Below are 23,062 nucleotides of genomic sequence, written 5' to 3'. Positions count from 1 at the left end.
TTTTCCTGTAACACTCCACACTGAGCTGCCTGCCAGGAATTCCTTGGCTTTGCCTCGCTCCCAAGCCTGCCCTGACCTTCGTCAGCACCTGCTGACAGACTTCCTGGCCATATCTCCTCAGCCTACCTTGTTATGACCTACCCCTTCCCCAGTTCATCCTGGATGAAAGGAAGGAGAAGGAGGGCTGTTTCCACTGTAACTCACAGCTATGTCAGTATCTCCCCCTGTTGATTTTCAATCTTGTTTAAGGCACTATATTCAACTTGGAAGAAAATCAAGCACAAAACAGTGTCAACAGCACACCCAGGTGAGCCCCGTTCTCATGTGGAAAGCTTCAGCGAGCTGGCGCACGCGCTCACCTCAGGGAAGACGTGAACTCTGAGAAAGAAGCCCAGCCTGTCTCCTTCGTCGGCATTGGCTCCTCTGTGCTCCAGACGTCAGACCCCACAGAGTCTAAGGGAGCACCGTGCGTGGTCTCCATGGGGACATCAAAGTTGGCTGACCAGCTGGGTGCTAAAAAAGAGGGGAGGAATTTCACTTTGAGGAGACTTCAGTATTGTCAAAGTATTCTCAAATAACACAAGTAGTTTTCAAAAACAGATATGCAATGATAAAAAAGAAAAGACCACAGCTGTGGGACAAAGGGTATGCTAATACACTACTGGTAGAAGTGGACACGGCACATACCCTCGGAGGGCAAGTTAATGGTATCCATCCTACTATAAACCTGGGTGCTTCCTCTGACCCCTTAGCAACTCCTCTTTCTATGACCTTTTTTCCAAGAGAGATTATTACACAAGAATACAAAGCCACACATAAAAGAATGTTGATGTTAATTTCTTAATTTTGACAAATGTACCAAGGTCATATTACTATCGGGAGGAAGGTGGGTGAAGGGTATACAGCCACTCCCTGACAATCTTTCCAGCTTTTCTGTAAATCTAAAATTACTCCAAAATAAATAGTTTATTTTTAAAAAAAAGCATGTTGGCTATTCAACCGCAGTAAACTGGAAACAACCTTAATGCTTCCCAACCCACATCCGGCCCCACTCCACACTCACACTACTTTCCATGGCCTCCCGCAGCCCACTACCTTAGCACAAGCAGCAGTAAGGCTCCCTAGGACAGTAAGGAATCTATAGCTGGTCTCTGTCCCCCACCCCCTCAAAGTCCTTGGAATCTCTGAAGCGACAAAGTTTTTTTGTAGGCTAATGAGATGACTGGTGGCTCCTGGATAACCTCAGGATGGGGGGGGGGGGGGGGGGGGGCAGGGGGGCGACTGATTAGACGAATTGGAATTTTCAGCCCTCCCTGCCCCTCCCCCAACCTTCTAGCAGGGCAGAGGGGCTGAAGTCGAGGTAATCATTAATGATCAATGATTGAATCAATCATGCCCACTTAATGAGGTCCCCATGAAAACCCAAACTGCAGGGCTTCAGAGCTTCTGGGCTGGTGACAGAGGGCGGCATGTCACAAGCTCCACGGGGACAGAAGCTCCTGTGCTCAGGACCCTTCCAGACCTTGTCCTATTGATCTCTTCATCTGGCTGTTCATTTGCAGCCTTTCAAATATCCTTTGGGATAAATTAGGTAAAGTGCTTTTCTGAATTCTGTGAGCAGTTCTAGCAAATAATCAAACTCAAAGAGGTCACGGGAACTCCCACTTTATAGCCAGCTGGTCAGAAGTACCAGATGGGGGATGGGGACAGGGCAGCTGTCTTGTGGGACTGAGCCCTTAACCTGTGGGATCTGACTCTAACTCCAGGTAGTTAGTGCCTGAACTGAGCTGCACAGGACACCCAGTTGGTGTGGGAAACTCACACATTTGGTGTCAGAAGTGAAGTTTTGAGAGTAGAGAGGAGTTTTTTTCTCGTTGGCTTTCTAGGTCCTGCAGGCACAGGAGTGCGTTCAGAGGTGGGAGAAGCAGGGCTGCAGGGGCGCTGCTCCCTGTCTGTGCGGCTCCTCTCAAGCTGCGGTTGGGGTCCAACCTGCCGGTCTCTGTTTAAATGTCGCCACCTGAGATGTGTCCCTTCAGATGAAATCAGGCCTGTTTGTTCACTCTCACCACACACCACGCTGGTCCTTCACAGGACTCAATGCTGAATCCCCAAGTCCTTGCTGGGGATAAGCTGGGTGTGGGGACCACTGTTCTTTACCAGGGATGTTTTCTCTCACACTCTGCAAGCCCCAGGCTGTAAGGAAGGAATGCTAGGCTAGGGAATCTGCTACCTATTTGGGGATTCTCCTAGAGATAAATGACCGAGAAGTACCTGTGTGTAACAGAAGTGTTCCAATTTTACAGACACACCTTACTGTGACTTTGGGCAAGTTATTTAACTCCCCCTAGCCTGGGTTTCCTCATTTATTCAGTTCAAATAAGACCATCTACTTAGTCCTGAAGGTTAGATGAGACCTGCATCCAGCAGGTCCTGAACTCGGGCTGGTCCTATGCCTACTGCACTGCGATCTGCGTGCGCACACGACCAGGCACCCCTGGCACCGAGGAAGAGTGACATCGAGGTGTCTGAAAATCTCACCTGCAGCCTCAGAAAAGGCAATCTGACAGGCATCTTCACCTGCCCACCACATGCAAAGTCCTGGACTCATTCCATCCAAGTCAAAGTTCCACTTCATAACTACATCAAGCTACACAAAAATGACTTTCCTGTTCTTATCATTCTGGGATATTCTTTCCCAGATTAGCTCCCCAGAATTAGTCTAATATTAGAAACTCTTCTCAACAGTCCAGAAAACCTCTGAAAGACGCCAGAGAGACTGCTGGGGATGGCGGAGGCTCTCAAAGTCAGGGGGTGAGGCAGCTCAGAGCCCTGGAGAGGAACATCCTCCACTCCCCGGCCCCACCTCGACTCCTGTTGACCTGCCAGCACAAAGGAAGCCTTTCCCAAAGAGCAGCGCCAGGAGGGCTGAGACCTGTGAGGGCGACCGCACCCCACAGAGTAAGGGTGAACGTGACCTTCACCCGGGATGTTCCCCCACTGTCCCCATACCCAGCTCCAGAGTCACCATGACAGCAGTACTGAGTCACACCAAGGGTGTGGTCTCTCTCCAAGTCACTCATCGCCCACTCAGCGACCTCAAAGAGCCACAGCCTCTGAAATATTATTCAGCCTTAAAAAAGAATAAATCCTTGCCACACGCTCCAATGTGGCTGAACCCAGAGGACATCATGCCAAGGGAAACACACCAGTCACACAAAAACAAAACCTCTGAGAGTCCACTTAGACGAGCTTCCCTAGGAGTCAAATTCACAGAGACGGAGGCAGAGTGGTGGCTGCCAGGGGCCAGGGCAGGGGGAACAGGGAGCGGTTGTTTAACGGGTATAGCTTCAGCTTCGCACGACAAAAAGGCTCTAGAGGGTCTAGTGCACAACAGTGTAAATATGCTTAACACTACTGAACCGTACACATGCACGCGCACACACATATCCTAGAGCCAGAAGATCAGGGTCTGTCTCTTTCTCCCTGCTGTCCGGTCCCTGTGCTGATCAGCTCCTGCCGTTTCTCAAGTGTAATAGTGAGTCTCTTACTGCTTTTCCTGTCTCCAGTGTGCACTTTCTAATCCAGCTTTCACACTGCTGCCAACAGTGATCATCTCCAAACAGATCAGATAGTGCAATTCTCAGTAAAACCCTCAGGGGAGGACTACAACCATCACAATAAGGTTCTCGTTCTGGCCTCTGGCCTCGTCTCCCACCACCTCACCCCTTTCTTGAGCTGTTTTATTAAACAGCTTGTGGGGGCTCTGCGCCTTCATATGGTTGTTTTCTGTGCAAACTGACTAATCCCTATTTGTCCTCATCACACATCCCATCCTCTGGGAAGTCTGCAGATGCCCAGGGTGAGCCGGGCTCTCCCCCTGCAGCTCCCCCAGCCTCTGTTCCCATCACAATGGACTGTCAATCTCTGCATTTCCTCAGCAGACTCTAAGCTTCTGGGCAGGGCCTGTGTTCCAGCTCCTGGCACACAGGGAACCTGACACAGGCCTGTTGATTTGAACTACATCACGTCCTGGTGAAGAAGGTGAGCTGGGGGAGGAGTGAGAGGACAGAGCATCTGTATTCTCTGGCTCCCCGTTTTCGAACCTATAACCCATAGGGTCTGCTGAATTACTGCTAAGCTCTGAGGTCATGATGAGGTTGAACCTGACCTTCAGATCTGGGTTTCAGCCTCTAGAACTGAGTCATAAAGGCCTTTCTGGCTAACAGGAGGCACTGTCAGCCTTGAGGAAAGCCCCAGTAGCAACCCACATGGCTTCTTCACATAAAAATTTGTCTGAACTCTTAGGAGTTAACGGTATTTTTAAAAGGTCACCTAATGCAAATTTTCTTAGTAAGCAGCAAAACATAAATAAGCACTTAGCTGAACAAGTATTAGGATTACAGGATTCATAAATAAACTGTGAAGAACGCATTTAAAACTGTTTAAGCTTTAAGCTATCTCCTCTGGGTTAAGTGCACTCCTGATTCTATAAATCACAGCTTTCCTCATCTTCCCAGACTATGGTCTTCCCCTTCTGCTTCGGTACCCAGTCTCTATAGCCATAGGACAGACCCACCAGTGTGCTCGGTCCTCTAGCCAGACTCACACAGAGAGTTTCCAAACTGTGAGAAGGTGCTCTCCCATCAAAGGCGTACTTGCTCCTCCCCTTAGGCCCGGTGCTTGAGACTTAAACCTTCAAGGGCACGCAAACGACAACAGGTGCTTCAAACTTAACTATTCCTTCAGAAGTCATCTCAGATACTGCAGGCTATCTCCAACACCCAGCGGCTGCTACGGAAGAAGCCGGCAACTTACGTTCATTCAGGTCTACCTCCATTTTATCCTCCGTGTTGGCACTGCTGGATTCAAACAAGTCTTGTTTTGCTCCATCTTCTTCTTCAGAGTCTGTACTTTCCTCGCTGTCGGTACTCCCCGAGCTAAGAAAAAAAGGACCACAATGTTTAATGCTGCCTATCAGCCACCAGCTAAACCCAAAGAAATCAAAAGTCATCCAACAACAGAAAGACCGTACTGCCCTTCACCTGGATCACATATGCCTGGCCTCCTGCTAAGACCAGTCCTTCTCTGGGTCACCAGCCGCTCTGCCACTTGGGCTCTGCTTGAAGACGTAGATCATGATCTAAGCAGCTGCCCTATTTGGAGGGTGTGTGGAGGTGCCCCCCTGGTGGTGGGAATCTGCATTTCCTAATGACCAAAGATGCTGAGCTGCTTCTCAAGCGCTCAAAGTGTCTTTTCGCATCTTTAGCTTCTTTTAAAAACTGGGTTGTCTTTTTTATTACTATAGAGTTATGCGAGTTCTTTACATGCTCTACATAGAAATCCTTTATCAGGTACATGATTTGCAAATGTTATCTCTTAGCGTATGCTTTGTTCTTCCATCAAGTGTCTTTTGAAGAACACAAGTGTTCAATTTTGATAAAGTTTAACTTACCAAAATTTTCTTTCACGTATAGTGCTTTTGGTGTTGTATCTCAGAAAATGTGCCTAATCCAAGGTCACCAAGATTTTCTAGTATTGAGTTTTCTGGTTCTCTTTCTTTACATTTAGACCTGAGATCCATTTTGGGTTAATACAGCAAGAGGTGTATATACAGTAAGAGGTGTGGACTGAATTCATTTTTTAACATATATATGTCTAACTGTTCCAGCACTATTTCTTCAAAAGACTAGCCTTTCTCCACTGATCTGCCTTTGCACCTCCACCATAAATCAGATGTCTATATATGCGTGTAGGCCTGTTTATTTCTGTCTCCCTGAGCTATTCCCTGTCTTTTTTTTTTTAATTTTTTTTTTTTTTTTTTTGATGTGACCCATTTCCAAAGTCTTCATTGAGTCTGTTACAATACTGCTAAATTTGATTTTTTGGTTTTTTAGACGCGAAGCCTGTGGGATCCCAGCCCCCCAACCAGGAATCAAACCCACATCACCAGCATTGGAAGGTGAAGTCCCAACCACTGGACCATCAGGGAAGTCCATATTCCCTGTCTTTAATTACTGTACCTTGAAGTCAGGTAATGTTAATACTCCAATGCTGTTCTTTATGAAAGCTGTTTTGGCTATTCTAGGTTTTTTGCATTTTCACATGAATTTAAAAATCAACTTGTCATTGGCTACCAAAAAACCTGTTATGATTTTGTTTGGGACTACACTGAATCTATATCTATCTGGGGAGAACTGGTATCTTAACAACATTAAGTCTTCCAATTCATAAACATTTATCAAGTTGATTTCTCTCAGCTGTTCTATAATTTTCAGTGTATGGGCCTTGCAATTCTTTTGTCAGATTTATCCCTACATGTTTAATATTTTGATGCTACTATGAACAGTACTGTTTAGAAATTTGAACTCCAATTGTTGGCTGCAGTATGCAGAAATACAGTTATAATGATCCAAGACTATGCAATCTTGCTAAACCCACTTAATTGTTCTAGTAGTCTTTTTGTAGATTCCAATAAATTTTATACATACATAGTCACACTGTCTATGAACAAAGTTAAATTTTACCTTTTCCTTTCCAATCTAGATAACATTTATTTCTTTTTCTTGCCTTATTGCACTGGCTAGAACCTCCAGCACAATACTGAAAAGCGGTGGTAAGAACAGATATCTTTGTTTTGTTTCTGATTTTGGGGGGAAATCATTCAGTCGTTTAACATTAAGTATGATGCTAATTGTAGGCTTACTGGAGAAGCTTTAAAAAAGCTGAAGAAATTCCCTTCTATCTCCAGTTTGCTAAGCACTCCTATCAGGAACAGATGTTGGATTCAGCCACAGGCCTACTGACTGATTTTCAAATGTTACACCAACTCTGCTTTGCTGGAATAAGCCCTGCATGGTCAGGATGTACCACTGTGGTATTTATTTGCTAAAATTTTTAAAGGGGTTTTCGCACCTATGTTCATGAGAATAATAGGTCACTTTTGTTTTCATATCATGTAAAGTAACGCCAGCTTTCGGTATCAAGTTACAATGATGAGGCTGCATAGAAGGAGATGGGTACTATTCTCGCCTTTTCAGTTTCCTGAAAGCTTCTGTACAGAACTGGCATAATTTTTTCCTGAAATGTTTGGTAGAATTCACCAAAGAGAAGCCATCTGGACCTTGAGTTTTTTTGTGTGTACATGGGAAGTTTTACACTAAAAATTCAACTTCTTTACTAGACACAGGACTATTTGGGTTATCTCTTTTTTTTGCTTGAGATTTGGTAGTTTGCGTCTTTCAAAGATCATTTAAGTTGTCGGATTTACGGGCACAGAGTTGCTCCTAATGGTCCTCATTACCCTTTCAGTATCTGTAGAATCTGTAGTGGTGTCATCCCCCTCATTCCTGATATCAGCAATTTCTATCTCCTCTTTTTTCCTTGATCATTCTGTCTAGAGGTATATCAATTTTATTAATCTTCTCAAAGAACAACTTTTAGTTATGACTCATTGATTACAATTATTTTCTCTACTGTTTCTCTGTTTTGTGTTTCTCGTCATTTCTTAAGGTGGAAGTTGAGGTCACTGACTTGAGATGTTTCTTCTTTTTTAATGTAAGCAGTTAGTGCTAAAAATGATCCTTTAAGTACTGTTTCGGTTGCAACCTCTAAATCCTGATACAGTGTTTTCATTTCCTTTCAATTCAAAATATTGTGTAATTTCCCCTGTGATTTTTTTCTTAAACTCATATGTTATTTAGTTTCCACATATTTGGAGATTTTCTAGAGCTCTGTTATCGATTTCTAATTTAATTTCATTGGGGTCAGAGAGCATATTCCGTATGACTTGAACCTTTTTTGCTGAGACGTGCTTTATGGCCCAGATACGACCTCTCTTGGCAAATGTTCATGTGTACTTGAAAAGAACACATACCCTACTGTGAAGCTGGGTGGAGTTCTTTACAAATGCCCAGCAGGTGATGCTGGTTGATAGTATTATTTAAGTGTTCTATATTTTTATGGCCTGCTATTTCATCAATGACTGGGAGAGGAGTACTGAAATAACGGATTATAATTGTGGAATCTGCCTACACTTCTCTTTGCAGTTCTATCAGTTTTTGCTCTGTGTATTTTGAAGTTCTGATGTTAGGTATGTAGACATTTACAACCGACATTATGCCCTCCTAATAACCCCTTTATGACCTTTTCTTTATTCTTTTCCTTTGAAGTATACTTTAATATTAACACAGACCCCACTATCTTTTATTTTAACCTGTTTAAAATTGTTTTATTTAAAATTTAAGTTTTAAAATAATTTAAATTACTTCCCATAGGCAGCATAAGTCAGGTCTTATTTTTTAAATCCAATCTGACAAGCTCTGCATTGTAATTGGGACTTTTGGAAAGAGAGAATTTTTAAAATTAGGGGGAGGGGGAGAAACTGGATTGATCCTAATGGGTATCAAACGACACGACTGTCTCCCCAAATCAAATTAACCTTTAGAAACAACTTTTTCCTCTCCCGGAGACACGTTCTGTCTTTTATAAGAAACGACACATAACTCAGCTGCTGCTCCTGTTACTGGTAAGGGAACACAGACTCAGATGTTATGATAAGACTACCTTCCTCAGCACCGTTTCCCAATCAGGAGAGGCTGTGTCACAACGTCTCAAGAACTATGTCTAAACATGTGAGGTGTTTTCAAGGAGATCGCCCCGACAGGTTCACATGGCAGACAAGTGCACTGGCACCAACTCATGGCAACTAACAACGGCATTTCTCATCATTACCAAAGCACGGATCTCTACATGTCTGAGAGGCTAGAATGTACGTCTCCCAATAGTCATCTGTGTGATGTACTGGGTGCTGTTACTAGTATAACAAACTATTTTTCACCTTGACCGTCTTTGGGACTCTGGTGTAAATGCAATGTGCTTTTCCTCCCATATATCTTCCTCATCAGAGCCGCCATCATCGAACTGCTGTATTCTTTCTTTACAACATGCTTCAAACAAGGCAATATTTCCCTAAAGAAAAACAAGACAGAGAAAACAAATTCAAAAATCAAGTTATTTTTTGCAAAAGTTACCAATGTAAATCATATTCTTCCATATATTAAAAAAAAAAACAAAAAACAGTGCCTATCACATATACCAAAATAAAATGTACGCATCTAATGTCAGTTTCTGTGTAACAACAAAAAGTTCCCCCTAAAAGACTGCCTTCAAAACAAGCATACAAGAAACTGAGACTGTCTACATATACCCACTCTCATCTAGTGAAAGCACCGTTTTAATTCTAAGAGCCTCCCTGACCCACCCTCCTAAGATACAGCCCCAGACCTACCCTAACAGGAAAAGCAACCCTACTTCCTCTGCTTTACACCAGGCCAGCTAAGCAGCGACAAGTTAGTTAGTTTCTAACTTATCACAACAGCAAATAAACCAGTGGTCTCTTGTGCTGAGTGACATAAAAATCAAGATTGTGCCCATTCGAATGACACTAACCCCATGTCAACCTGCTGATGTGGCTGACCTGGTATTTCAGAACCGCCTGGTGAGGTGAGGCTGGCCCTAATCTAGCCCAAGTTTCTCTCCAGGTGACATTCAACAGATGTAAGAGGCAGCAGGCTGGAGTCAAACTGCAGTCTTCGAAGCTAAATGTCTACATTGGTTTTATTAGCCCTGTCACATCAGAAACCAGGGTTGAAAATTCACATGCCCACAGGGCCAGGCAGGTCATGTGAGTGGCTGGAGTCACAGGAACCTAAGGTGTAGGTTCCCAGTGCGAAGGGGTCCAGTGCACACAGCTCTCGCAGGCAGGCTCTGAGAGAACCCCGCTCCCACCTGTCCATCTTACATATGCCTTGTCACTCACGAGAGGCATTAATACTTACACTTTCATTTGTATTGAGAGTAAAGTTGATGTCTGATACCCGATCAAAAGAAACACTGTAAACCAAATATAAGTGCAGGAATAGTTAATTATTTATAGACTCAGAAACAGTATTCATGAAATTCTCCAAACTTAAAATATTTACACTATCATTAAAATCTCCATAAGTAACAACAAACAAACTCTGCTTGCATTAAATGATACTGCCTCCCTTGGTATAAGGAATTTACACAGGATGGGAAGGCTGGAATGGAAGCCTTTTGAGACATAATAAACACACCCTCGAAGCCTTCCTATAAAATTAACGTCCATGGTAGAAACCATGGTTCCATGGGCCATACTTCATAACCCCAAAAAAGTTATTTGCAAAGAATAAACAGGTTGAAATATAAAAAATGGGTGACAGAAGCTGTGAGACCCTGAACTTCCTCCAGGTATAGCCAAATTTATACATAAAATATAAGATACCCCAAAAGCCTTATGCTATAATACGCCACAGACAGGAAGAAAACAGGGATTAAAATAAGAATTCATAGCCTATTAAACATAATTTTTGAGTAGGTAAGGCTATCTTATAATTCTCAAAAGATCTGTTCTAATCAAACATTATTCCAAGTACCCAACACAAATTAGAAAGGGAATGTGGATTTCTAACTAGTAACTCTCAGTAGATGAATCCAGACAGTAAAATGCTAAAACACCACATGGGGAAACCTACAGGTTCTGGTGTGAGCGCTCCTGGGACACAGACACAAGCACTGTGTGGAGACGCCTTGCTCTTTCTGGATTCAAATAAGCCAGTTCCTGGGGCAGCTGAAAGCCTTCAACTACTGCTCTACTTACAGGGGAGCCTCCAGGTCCCTGGGCCAACACAGGGTGTTGTTTGGCACAACTGAGTGTGCCGAGAAAATCTTTTAGCTTCTCACCTGCTATAACCCACAACATGTGACAAACAACAGCCTCCACTGACTGTGGCTCAACCAACTACTGAGCACCTACTGCTAGCACGGAACCCCGAGAGGTGCTGGGTGCTGAAGAGCATCGCCAGGGAGCCCCATGAGAGAGAACTCTGCTCAGGGAGCTGTGACACCCCTCTTGTAAACACTTCATTTATAAATACCTCTCATCTCCCAAGGTCAGATGCTATAACACTTGTCTTCATTTCTGTGCACAGCCCACACATCTTCTATTCATTAATTCTGCAAATTACCAATAATTCCCATTTGGGTGCTCCTCTGTCCCTGACTGCAGAATGAGTGAACTGACTGCCTGGCTCTTGGGGGAGAAAACCCAACTCCGCCTTCCAGTTAGTCACCTAGAGAAGAGAAAACACGTGGGGTGGAGCCGCTCAGCTGTACGATACCCCATTCACTGTGTGCTGTAAAAGAACCACGCCTGCTCACACCACTCACAGGGGGGTTAACTACCTCAGACGATGCAATCTAGCACTATAACGTAAAAGAAGAGAAGAATGAGTTGAGTTCCTACATCCAATAAAAGTAAACCTCTGTGAAAGATGTCAAGTCCAAGGGCAAGCCCTCTTTGTGGGAGTGACATCCTATTTCTATGTGTCATCTGGGTGCTTCAGGCTGATAGCCTGGTACTAAAGGAGCACTTGGAGGGCAGCTTCCTTGCAACTCATGAATGTAAGAGTTCCGGGAATCCAAGAGAATCAAAATTGTCTCACAAAGAGCAGGCGTGCAGGAGACCCAAACAGAAGACATACTCACTTGCCAATGTCATCTTGATCTGCAAACTTCTCATCGTTGAAGCCAAACTGGTCAATAAAATTGGACGTCATTTGTTGCATCTGATAATCAGAAAAGGCCTGGCAACCCCAGGACCAGTGACAGTGATATAATGATTCTAATGACATTCTACAAACTATTTGCCCATTTGTTTTTCAGAAACCATCTTATTTACATAGCCATAGGGCTTAAAAAGTTGGTGTGTTTTTCTTAAAAAAAAAAAAAAAAAAAAAAAATCAAATAATTTCAGACACAATTTACCCCAAAAGGTAAATGTTTGGAATTTGGTCTACAAATTATTCTAATGCATGTCATGTAACAAATGTTAAGTGACCACTGACCTCTATACCAAATTATCTTTAGAGAGGTTTGGGCCTAGTTCAAAAAAGTGATCAAGTGACATGTGACAGTCTGAAATTATATGGTCACCTCTGAACACAACCAACTTTATCTTAAGATCCAACAAGTGGTAACCACCCGCCCTCCCTCTCTGCATCTCCCCACCCCCGTCCACTAGAGCAACATGGCACCAGAGGGAAAACGACTCATAATCACAATCCTACAGTAAGTCAGGGACACCTCATTTTCTTTAAAAAGACTAAAGTCTTGGAAGCTAAGAAGAGCAGAAAAGTAACTACTATCCTACCTATCTTAGAGAGAGGACACAAAGTTTTAACACTGATCTGAAATCACTCTGAAAAGCCTACAACACTCCAAGATCCATGGAGAAGGCAGTTCTGTTTGCTGCTCCGTTTCTAGAGAGCACCAGGCTCACCTGGGTTCTCTCAGGCAAGAAGGGGGCCTTGTTAAAATGGACTCCACAAAAATGCTGCTACTCTCATTTCAAACCACAAGCAGGCCCAGGGGAACACGTGAAGTCAGCAGACACACTCCATGAGGAGTACAGAAGAGAAAGAGACAAGCAAGTGCCACTCCTCACTCTGCCCCAAGCAACAAACACGGGACACAAACAATGTGCGTGCTGCCCGTGGTTAGCACTGCGTGCGGACCGCGCGGGACACAAGCAGCAGCTGGCGGCTGAACGAAAGGCATCGGCTCCTGAGGCCACAACTGGGGAGGCCGCCAAGTTCTCCGTCTAAGCAGAGCCCACGGACTCCACCCTGCAGACAAGCACTGCAGGCGGCCTCTGCCGTTAGGTCCTGAGTATTCATCCTGGTGGCAGGGAATTATGGCATGGATAATCCAAAGAGTGGATAATTAAAAATAAACCTTATATTTGGCTTTGGAAGGCATCTTTTCCTTAGGTCTAAAAAATGCTGCATCTAGTTTACTGAGAACCTAAACCCTCACTTTTCTCTAACTCAATACCCACTGCCCCCTGTTCACTCTCACACATTCACGTAGCCCCCTTTCTTGCCCACAGGGACAACACTACATAAGCACACGAGGGCTTGGGGCCGGCCCCCTGGGGTGCATTTGGTAAGGTACACCAAAGCTGTGTGTGTTCTGGTGAAAGCAGAAGGGTAGGGACAAGTCCTTGGAGGCTGGGCTGAGTTTTGGACATATGAATATAAAACATGGGAAGCAGAAAGAAACCAACTTGTCTGAACTGCTTTACCTTTTATAAGGTATGACACATGGTTGGTAGCTTCAAAGGCAAAGAATCACGAAGTGATTCTTCCAAGCAAGCAGATATAAGCCAGGCTCTGAGTTTATTGACAGATTAGAAATTTGGTCACACAAGGGGAAAAGGTCCTTTCCAACTGTTTTGGTTCCTTATTTTTTTTTTCTTTTAAATGTTCTGTACTTCTAGAGACTATATTGTAAATCTTTTGAGTGTAAAAGGGAAGAAATACTCCCTAAAGTGTTCCTTTAAATGCTTCCTAACACTTTAAATGCTTCCTAACAGCATGCAAATACTAACGTGTTATAAACGTGCATGAGAATGCACGCATGTACGAACATACAGCTGTCTATGCAGACACACATAAAACATGCACACACACATCTGTGCTCTCTCTTCATCTATGGGGGGAGATACTCAGCAGCTGACAGACAGCCTCCACGCAGTAACGCAGAGGAAAGAGAAAACCAACAAACCGCAGTCCTCATTAGTTCTCGGTCTACTGTAGCTTCCAGGAAGATACAACCAGCAAAGAACTTAGGCTTCAAATCTGATTTTTATTACTAAAGCTCTCAAGGCTGACTAAACCCACATAAGTGAAGACTGTCACTGTATTCTGCTTAAAGCTTTATAAAAGTGTGTTGGACTCTGAGAAATCCAAATGTGGAAAGCACTACAGGGTTGTGCAATTATCAAAAACTTTCAATTATACAAAAAAGGGAAAAAACCCCCACACTTCTCAGAACTGTCACCCTGGCCAAAGTCAGGGACTGTTCAAGTTGCTGAGAAGGGAGCCCACCGCTTTATTAAGTAAATCTCTTTGGTGGTCCCACCTGGGCAACAGAACGTCCCCGTCCACCTGACCCGCCCGCCATGAACAAGCCTGCTGGGCATGGGGGCGGTGGAAGTAGGTGTCTCCAGACACCCTCCACCCTGTGGGACAGCCTTAGGAGGAGGAAGGGTCAAACACCAGAGGTGAGGAACCCAGAGGGGGCACCAAAGCTGTGAGCACATCCCGAGTCAAGCATGGCCCCACAGGTTTGTAAAGCGACCTGCCCTAAGCTCTCTGCACTTGAGCATTACCAAAAGAGCTAACTTCAAATGTGAACAAGAATTCCAAATTGATATATATAAACTAATTTGATTACAATGGAGATCAGCATGAAAGTCTTAAGTTAACCCAGACTCGTATTCTTGAAGTCAGAAAAAAATACTCTGGAGTATATTTCTTACTTTCAAAATGATCCATGACAGGTTTAGTTTAAACATGCAAAGAAAAGTTTACTGGAAGGCTGTCAAACAGAAAAGAATAATTATTCTCCCTACTCATAGAGGGTTACAGACAGCGGATAAAATCCACAGGAATCGGAGCCTGGTGTCACTAAGGCTGTTTGGTGACTGGAATCGCTTCGTATGCGCATCAGCAGTCAAAGCAAAAAACAGTCAGAAAATTCTCCCCAGAAAAGCTATGATCTGGAACCAGACAGACTTCAAGAGACGTAGCGAATCCACTTTCCAGATACTGAAATGTCACCAGTCCCCGATTAAATCAGTTGCCCGGAAGTTCTGAGTTTATTAGCTTCTTTACATCTCAAAGCTATTCACCAGATCAAAATCACCTTGAAAATGTACACTGTACACCATCAAGCTTCTCTGTAGGAGGAGCAACGCAGCACTGGGATTCAGACCAGGTGGAGGGGGCTAATTCCACCCTGTCCGGGTGCTGCAGGGTCGGGAAAGGGCTGCTGGAAGGCGGGGGGCTCACGGTGAGCCAGCTGGGCTCCGGGGTGGCCAGCGCTGCCAGACAGCAGGCAAGGTGAGAAGCAGCAATGAGGCCCTGGCTGCTCGGCAGCGCCGGCTGTAGGCTGGCAGCCCCCTGCCCCTCTCCTCGAGAGGCTGGCTTCCAAAGGGCACCATGTCAAGAATCAAGAGAAGCCAGCCAGCCTCCAAAACACTACCTCAGGCCCAGCCTGAAAACGCGAACGTTCAACTGCCTTAGTACCAAAACCAAGCCACTGCCTAGCTCGACCTACCCCAGAGCACATCGGTCTACTTGGACGCCAAAAGGCAGGGCCAGAATAATCACCAGAAGCTTCATCCTGGCCCTGGTGTAAAGGGCTCACAGATGGAGAAAAAAGAAGCTAAGCCACATTCAGTGCTGGGTGGGAAGGTGACGACACTAATTCCACTGCCACCACAAAGCAACGGACAGGCTGCAACCCGGTCCTGACGAAGGGCCGCGTCTCCGTGTGAGGAGCTGCTGACTTTCCAGGGGGCTTCTCTGTTCAGCTCCCACATCTGATTCCCAGTGGGGACAGTGAAATCACTCCTCACCTCCCCAAGGACCACCAACACATAACAATCACCACCTTTATTTTTATATCCTGCCTTCTCCCCCACAAAGATTACCAGCAGCTGACAAACAGCAATGAATTTGAGGACAGGAGGAATTACCGCAACTAAAACTTAACTTAGATGTGTCTACAGAATCTGAAGACATTGGAAGCATGTAGCCATTTGGTTCAGGGAAACTGGAAGTTACTCTCACTGATGTTAAACAAGCCTCTTACTCTTACCCACCAGCGTCTATGGCAGGAACCGGCTACTGCACAGGCCTGCATAGCGGGCGTGTCTGCGATGCTTACTCAACTACGCAGTTCACACACATCGCCTGAAAGTTTACCCAACTCTTCATTATTACCAGACCTGAAGAAACATTCCCTGGAAATACAATCAACATAAACCTTCCTCTCGTGTACCCAACACATTCTCTTTTACATGCTTTTGCCTAACTAACAAGTTAACCCCAAATTACACCCTAATGCATGTGTGACTCCAAAATTGATACATAAATGGCAACTAAACTAAGCATTTAAAATAAAAACAAAAAGCAAAACTTTAGGCATGACTCACTTGCTGCAAAGAAGAATCCTGTGAGAAACCCGTTTCTTTAAAGTCAATTTCATCATCACTGGATGAATGAATATGGCAGGTTGTAACCTATATGCATAAAAATGTAAAAAACTATTTAACAGAGAAAAATTTTGGACATTTGTATCAGCATTTTTACGGAAAAAAATCACATTTAGTTTTTCTCTCAATGTGTAACAACAGCACAAACGAAAATAATTAACAGCTAAGTTGTAAAATCCACCCAATAATTCAAGGGTACACATCACTCAACCAGATGGGTCGGCTACCTGTCCGTCTGCTGCCCACGTGTGGTTACTTCACTCACAATTAACAGCACAGAAAGCATGTGAGAGGGGAGGCACTCCATTTAAGTGATTTTGATAATTATCTCCAATTAGATGTTCACAAAGGGAAGGAAGAAGTAATGGCTTAGATAAAATATAAAAAATAATTAAATATGCCAAGCCTGAAGGGTAAAACTGCAATTCCCAGGGGTCACTAACGAGCCACTAGAACAGTCAGGTTTAAGTACAACCACTTCACTTTAAATTCTTGCATTTCTTGCCCATTCTAAGAAAAGCATTGTTCATAAGTGCTAAATATGACTTGTCAACAGTCCCCTGCTCATTACAAGACCCCAAACCTTTTGCCCCTTAAAATGTAACCCCCTGCCCTCACAACTTAAAACCAACTCACGTTAATTAAATAAGCAAAAGCATAAACACGAATTGCTCACTAATTCATGGTAATTTTTATTAATTCATAAATGTATTAATAATTAGAAATGAAGATATACAAATGGCTAAGCACCGCACAGTAATTGCTATATAGCAAGTAATCATGTGAGCAGTCTAAAATTCTAAGAACAAGCACTATACTCTGAGGGTAACTTGCACTGTATTTTCTGAGTTATTCATCCTGTACTTTTCGGAGAAGTGTTCTGGGCGGAGAGCACTGTCCTCAGGGGAGACACAGCGGCCATTACCTGCCACCCTTGAAGCTGTGCCTAGGGGCCTAGAGTTATAGACACAGGCCTGATTTGCTCTGTGATGTTCTAACACTGATTCAAGAAGTCCAAAGTAGAACCCCAATGGGTCTGCATGTAGCATGGCTCATGAAATTCTGAATAAATCACTGCCTGAATAAAATTAATTTCTTTTCCCTTTGGCCATCGCTGGTGAAGACACTAAGTCCAAGTGAATAACCCAGTGGTTCCAATTAATTCCCTCTCCATCCTCTATAGAGTACAGACAAAGCATTCACTCTAATTCTGAATCTGGCCTGATGAAATCAAAGGCAGAATTTGTGATCAATGAATGGAGCCTGCTTGCATCAACTGTAGCTTTAGCAAGTCGGTGGGATAGATGTGGGGGCGGAGTGGGGGTTCCAAGAGAGCCCAGCAAGAATGCATAAGGGAGGTGGTGGAATACTGCTTGGTCATGGCAGCTGGCACCTTACGGGGTGACTGAAGTCAAGAGCAAGTCAAGAGGTTCCACTGCAGTGGATTTAGGAGCTTTGGGCAACTTGGCCGGCAAGTCAGTACAAGAATCATACTAAGCCCATGTGTGTTGTAGGGGCGCAGCCCCATGGCCGGGGGGGGGGGGGGGGAGACGACGGACACAAAAACAGAAGACAATTCAAAGGGCAGGAGAGGTGAACTAAATAAGAGAGAACAAAAAGGAGTTGACTACTCCCGGTATATCTTAGAGTTGTTTAAGGTCAAAAAGGATACAATGTATCCTCATTCATACTTTTGGCTACAAAATAAGATTTTAACAGCTTATTAATTAAAAGAGGAAACTAGCTTTTGTCCAGCAACTACTACCTGCCAGACACTGCGAACCCTTATATATTCTCCTTAACTTGTCTCCTCAAAGCAATTAAAATAATTTTTTCCTCCAAAAAGAAACTGTTTTAGAAAGTTATTATTAATAATAACAATGCATGCACACCTTCTCAACTATCGCATTGAAAGATGTGGTGATTCTGATTCTACCTACATCACACCCAGCCTGAAATCGTTACTAATAAAATGAGCTAAAAGATGATTTAATTTACCTGCAGGGGAAACCTTGTTAATCATAGTCCCTGATCTAAAGTTCCAAACCCACACCCTTTTCTGAGGCATCTTCAGCTCAGTGAAAGCCTCTGCCACTTCCTCTTCTTCCAGCTCAAATCTTAAGTCACATTGTTTCTCCTGTCCCACGATACCTGTCCACCCTACTGTCAAAATGGAACCTGGAGTCCCATCACTTCTCGCCAAGCCTATTGTCGCCTCCCCAGGGGGAAGTCCCTCCCGTCGGGATTAACACCAGTCTCCCTGCCTCAACCTTTTGTCCCCACTACAGTCTATTCTCAATCCAGCAGCCATAATGATCTTTTAAATCATTACAGGCTTTTAAATCACTGACATCAAATCACGCCCTTTTTATTTAGTTCCAAACCTAATGGCTTTTCATTTCACTAGGACCACAACCCCAGGAGCCTGCAGTGAAGCTGCACGAGATCTGGCCATAGAGCTTCTCAGATCTCTGGCTCTCCCTCACTTGCTGTGATACAGCCACGTGGGCACCGGGCCAGCCTCTGCACTCGCTCTTCCCTCCAGCCTCCACACAGATGTTCTCAATGACATTTTCCTAGACCACTTAATTTCAAATCACACATCTGCCCAAAACACTCCCTGACTCCCTTCCCCTAGTTTACCCACCATTTGTTTATTCATCTCCACTGAGGTGGGGATTTTTGCCAATCTTGTTTAGTGCAATAATCGCAGTGTCCAGCACACAGTAGCCACTCAAATATTTATTGAATTAATGAATACTAATAAATCACTAAATGAGAATACAGAATCATAACTTTTAAAAAAGTAACGACTATGTAAGAACACTCTTGCCAAACAAGATGTATTCTAAGTAAACTATACTCTTGATGCTGCAGTGAAAAAAAAGCTTTTCAGATATTACCTCCATTCATAATAAAATTTTAGTCTTATTAACTGTTGCTAAAAGAAAAAGCCAATTAGAGCTTTCTTTGTCTTGGCTAATTAGGATGCTAGGAGAATCATTAAGTCTGACCTGACTGGTAACCTCTGAGGGAAAAGTGGAAGCTATGGACTCTGGCATCCCCTGCTACACGTGATCCCGCTGTGGACCCCAGCACCTACATGACCCGGGGCTGGTTAGAAACGCAAACCCGCAGACCTTCCACCCAATCTGCTGGATCTCCAGGCAGTTCACATGTGCACATTTGTACTACTCTACACAACCTCCTAAACGACTTCATAAATGACCTCACCAACTACTTCGACACTTAAAAACAATCCTCACCCTTGCAGAGTAAGGCAGACAGTAAAACAAACTCAATTTTCCAAAGTCAGTACAAAAACATTTACGTTATCTAAATTTACTCTACCTAAATCCTTACCAATTTTTACAGTCTGGGGGCTTACTCAAAACAGTGCGGTTACTGGATGTAATTAAAACACCAAATTACTATTACTCATGATAAAGGCCCAACATAAAAACATGAGCAGTACATGAATCTCTTGGGCAGGCACTCTGGCATCACGGGGTCAGAAGATGGAAGTACTTCAAAGATCTCAGAGAGAAGGAAATCCAAATGCTGCCCTAGAGGTGACAGCAGCGTGAAGATGGATGCTGCCCTAGAAGACGGCAGGAGCCTGGGGCTGGCACAGCTTATCCTATATAACCAAGCAAGTCCTCAGGCCCATGGCCAGTAGAACAGGTGAGTGTCTGCTGTTTAAATGAATGAATCCTGGCTGCGGCTAGAAAATTAAGAACAGGCCAGGCCCATCTAACAATGCACTAACTCAAGCATTTGGTGCTGAACTACAGGTGGACTCAAGTCCTGTGAACATACCTGAAATAATTCCCAGAGAGGTATCTGAGCCATCATCCTAAAACCAACTAAGTCAGGGCAGTGTACCTAACCTATCTATTTGGGGAGGGAGGCAGGCAACAAGCAAGCTATTACTTAACTGCCAATTTCAATGATGAATGTACCTAAAACAATTAGAAGGGAAATGCTTTTTTTGGACTTTGCACTACATGACTTGGTGGGCACTCTTTCTGCATGACATTTTCGCAAGGGCAAGACCCACTGCATGTACCAAACTGTGTTTAGAATAATATTCCAACAGCACATTTTCCCTGGAACATGGTACCCAAACCTACTGGGACAGAGCCTGAAACATTCTGGGCAGAAAATGAAGAGCCTGGAGGATACAGTTCAAATCGCCCTGGTGGCCTAGGACGAATGTGTACGGATCCTTAAACACCTGGAACACCCATATCCCTAAAAATACTACAAAGTCCAAAGTTCCCTACTGGGAGGACTTACGACTGACTAACTGCAGGTGGTATCTGAGTATCGGGTATTTGAAACCAAGGAAGTGAAGAGGTCCTGAGAGATCAATGCAAAAGTCTCAAGAAACAACAAAATCATAGAGTGGGGTGGGGCTACGTCAACACAGGGTGTGAGCGATCCCAACAGGGCTCTACAAAGCTGACCATTTTTGCTGCACAAACCAACTGCTTCTTCTGTTTTCCTGTGGATTACTTATGTAGTCCAAGTACTATGGCAGGAAGTGTAACAGGCAAAGGAGAAATGAGCTTCAATCAGCGTGACACGTGGAGCCCATGATGATTTCTCCTTCCACGCACGTGTAAATGTATGTCTAGATGTGTCTGACCCCACAGGGCTGTGCACTAATTGTGCGCTGCGAGCCCATGCTCCTCTGTGTGGACATACATGACGTTACACACAGTCACAGACTAGATTACTGACAGCATCGTGCAAAGTAGCTGAGTGTTATCTGAATTGCAATGAGGTCCTTCTTTATAAATATATAAACTGCTCACAAAAGAAATCTGCTTGAGTTACCAATGATAGAGTGTTTTTAAAATCCTGATAACAAGTTCAACTGGACATTTTTTACTTCTACTTGTCAATCAAAGGACAATTTTTAAAGAAGTTTCCCAAACCAGATCAGAATTAGTACTCCTAACTGGTTCCTTATAAATAAGAAACATGACAAAAATCCCCTTCAAGGACACCACATTGCCTGCAATTCTTAACAAGGAATCAAAATGGGAACCTCTAAAATTAGAAAGTTCAATTTAACAGCATGAGAGAACAATTTCACCCTACAATAAAACCCTGATTATCCAGAATTTAAACCAATTTGACTGAGGGGAAAAAACCAATCTACAGTGGGTAATACATTCATTAAAAATTACTTAACCCTTCCTTGGTAACTCAGGGCTGTCAAAGTGGATGTCATTTCCTCTGCTGAGCTGTAATACCCTGAGAAACTAAGGGCCACTAAACCTATTTTAATTAAGTGGCCCACACAGCTGCCCTTTTATAGTTCTCTCTTAACTTCATAATTCTTTCAGCTCCTAATACCTAATAATTCTCTCATTATATCCACCTTAAGAAGCCACCAATCTGTTAAGAGTCTGGAAAAAGACAACCAAATTTGTTAGACAATCTACAAACTAGGAGGCAACAGGCCCTTCGGGTGTGTGACACAGGATGACCTAGTGACTGCTCTGTAGCACCCCCTCACCCCCGTTTCTAAATTCTGTTCTAAGCAGATAAGGCTGCCTAATCATCGAGGTGTTACTGTATATCAGAAATTCAAGACTGCAGCTGTGGAATTTCAAATATAGAATTAAATGCCTGACACATCTATTTCCATGTAGAGTCAAGGCCACCACCCCAATTATCAGCTGGCATGTGCTTGCAAAAGGAAATGGCTTTCCTCATCTTGAAAAGCAAAAGCAATACTTACCTTAAAACTTAATGTATTAAAGAAAACAAAGACTACATTCCAAAGTCCAATATAATTTTTAAAAATATTATCAATGCCATTATTCCCTGTCTCAAAGTACCAATCTGTGAAAGCTGGGGTTTCAAAGTCATCTACAAAATTTTCTCCTACTGGGAATGATTTTAATGAGGGTACTCAACTCTGTAACATTAGAAAGCATCCAAAGGAATATTTAGGTTTTGTAACCACCCGGGGTTATTTGGGCTTAAGGCAACAAATCCAACACAGTAAAAGGAAGCCGAAAGGCCACTCTGTTGAGGTGCTTGGGGAGCAGGGCGCTGAGGGAGGTGGAAACCGAGTGCAGGGGAAGCAGGGGTGGTGAGCAGCTTCTCTGCATCCTCCCATCGTCCCAGGCAGGAACTGGGAGCTGACTAGACAAACCAGCAAGAGGACCGTGGACACTGACTTTTATTGGTAAGAAACATGAACTTATCCTTGCCTGCAAGTACTAGGACAAGTGGAAGATGTCTCACATCTTTCTGAATAAATAGGCAGAGGCCAAGAGCACTGAAATCATAGAAATGTAACCTTGTAGAACCTACTAGATCTACCGTGTTCCTCTTGTTAGTTTCTCCTAAGGAGCTTGTGCAGAACGTCTCCCATTGCTCCCTGACTTCGTCTGGAAGATCTTCAGAGGGAGAAAAGGAAAAAAGCATTATCACTTCAATGACTTACACACTGATAAACAGGTAACATAAGAGGGCACCATCCATATGGCTCATCAAAGACAAACAGGCCCTGAAGGCTGAGCTCTCGAGGAGTGAGCTTACAGCCATGCTCAGTCTGAACCCCAGCAACTTTTCAGGAACCACACCCCCATGGTCTATGCTTGGTGCCAAGAGCCCCAAGCAGTTCTTTGAATTTAACAAGTTTTTAAAGACCTTTCGGTAAAAACCAAACCTGGAAAATACGAATGTTTTCAATGAATTCCACGTAAAGGTAACAGTCTTTAAGGTGGGGGTAAAAGCAGTCTTGCTCCAAGTCACATGAGCTTAGGAAACACTGCAAATGTCAGCTCCTGCACACCTTCTTGAGAAACTGACTGGCATCTGGCCAATGAATGTCCCATGGAACCCAAACTGGCTTCTCAAATTGCTCAAAGGTAATGTTTCCTAAATCTCTGTGTC

General features: G+C 43.8%; 1 protein-coding gene across 12 annotated transcripts in view; it reads right to left on the bottom strand.

Annotated features, from left to right (window-relative positions):
- Positions 1-23,062, bottom strand: part of PPP6R3 (protein phosphatase 6 regulatory subunit 3) — a 125,138-nt gene that overhangs the window by 12,446 nt on the left and 89,630 nt on the right. For 6 of the 12 annotated variants that reach the window (XM_057728795.1, XM_057728793.1, XM_057728794.1 and 3 more), the window contains 7 exons: positions 22,478-22,563; positions 16,082-16,168; positions 11,566-11,663; positions 9,837-9,891; positions 8,837-8,967; positions 4,816-4,937; positions 360-513 (listed from right to left, as the gene is read on the bottom strand). In XM_057728795.1, the coding sequence (XP_057584778.1) occupies positions 360-513; positions 4,816-4,937; positions 8,837-8,967; positions 9,837-9,891; positions 11,566-11,663; positions 16,082-16,168; positions 22,478-22,563 (733 nt within the window). Of the gene's footprint in view, positions 1-359; positions 514-1,822; positions 2,194-4,815; positions 4,938-8,836; positions 8,968-9,836; positions 9,892-11,565; positions 11,664-16,081; positions 16,169-22,477; positions 22,564-23,062 lie in introns of those variants that run through there. The other 6 variants (XM_057728804.1, XM_057728799.1, XM_057728800.1 and 3 more) reach the window with 6 other exon arrangements.

The sequence above is a fragment of the Hippopotamus amphibius genome, chromosome 3 (genome assembly GCF_030028045.1).
Source record: "Hippopotamus amphibius kiboko isolate mHipAmp2 chromosome 3, mHipAmp2.hap2, whole genome shotgun sequence".
NCBI lineage: Eukaryota > Metazoa > Chordata > Mammalia > Artiodactyla > Hippopotamidae > Hippopotamus > Hippopotamus amphibius.
Note: the sequence above shows the minus strand (reverse complement) of the source record. Positions and strands in the feature narration are given on the sequence as shown.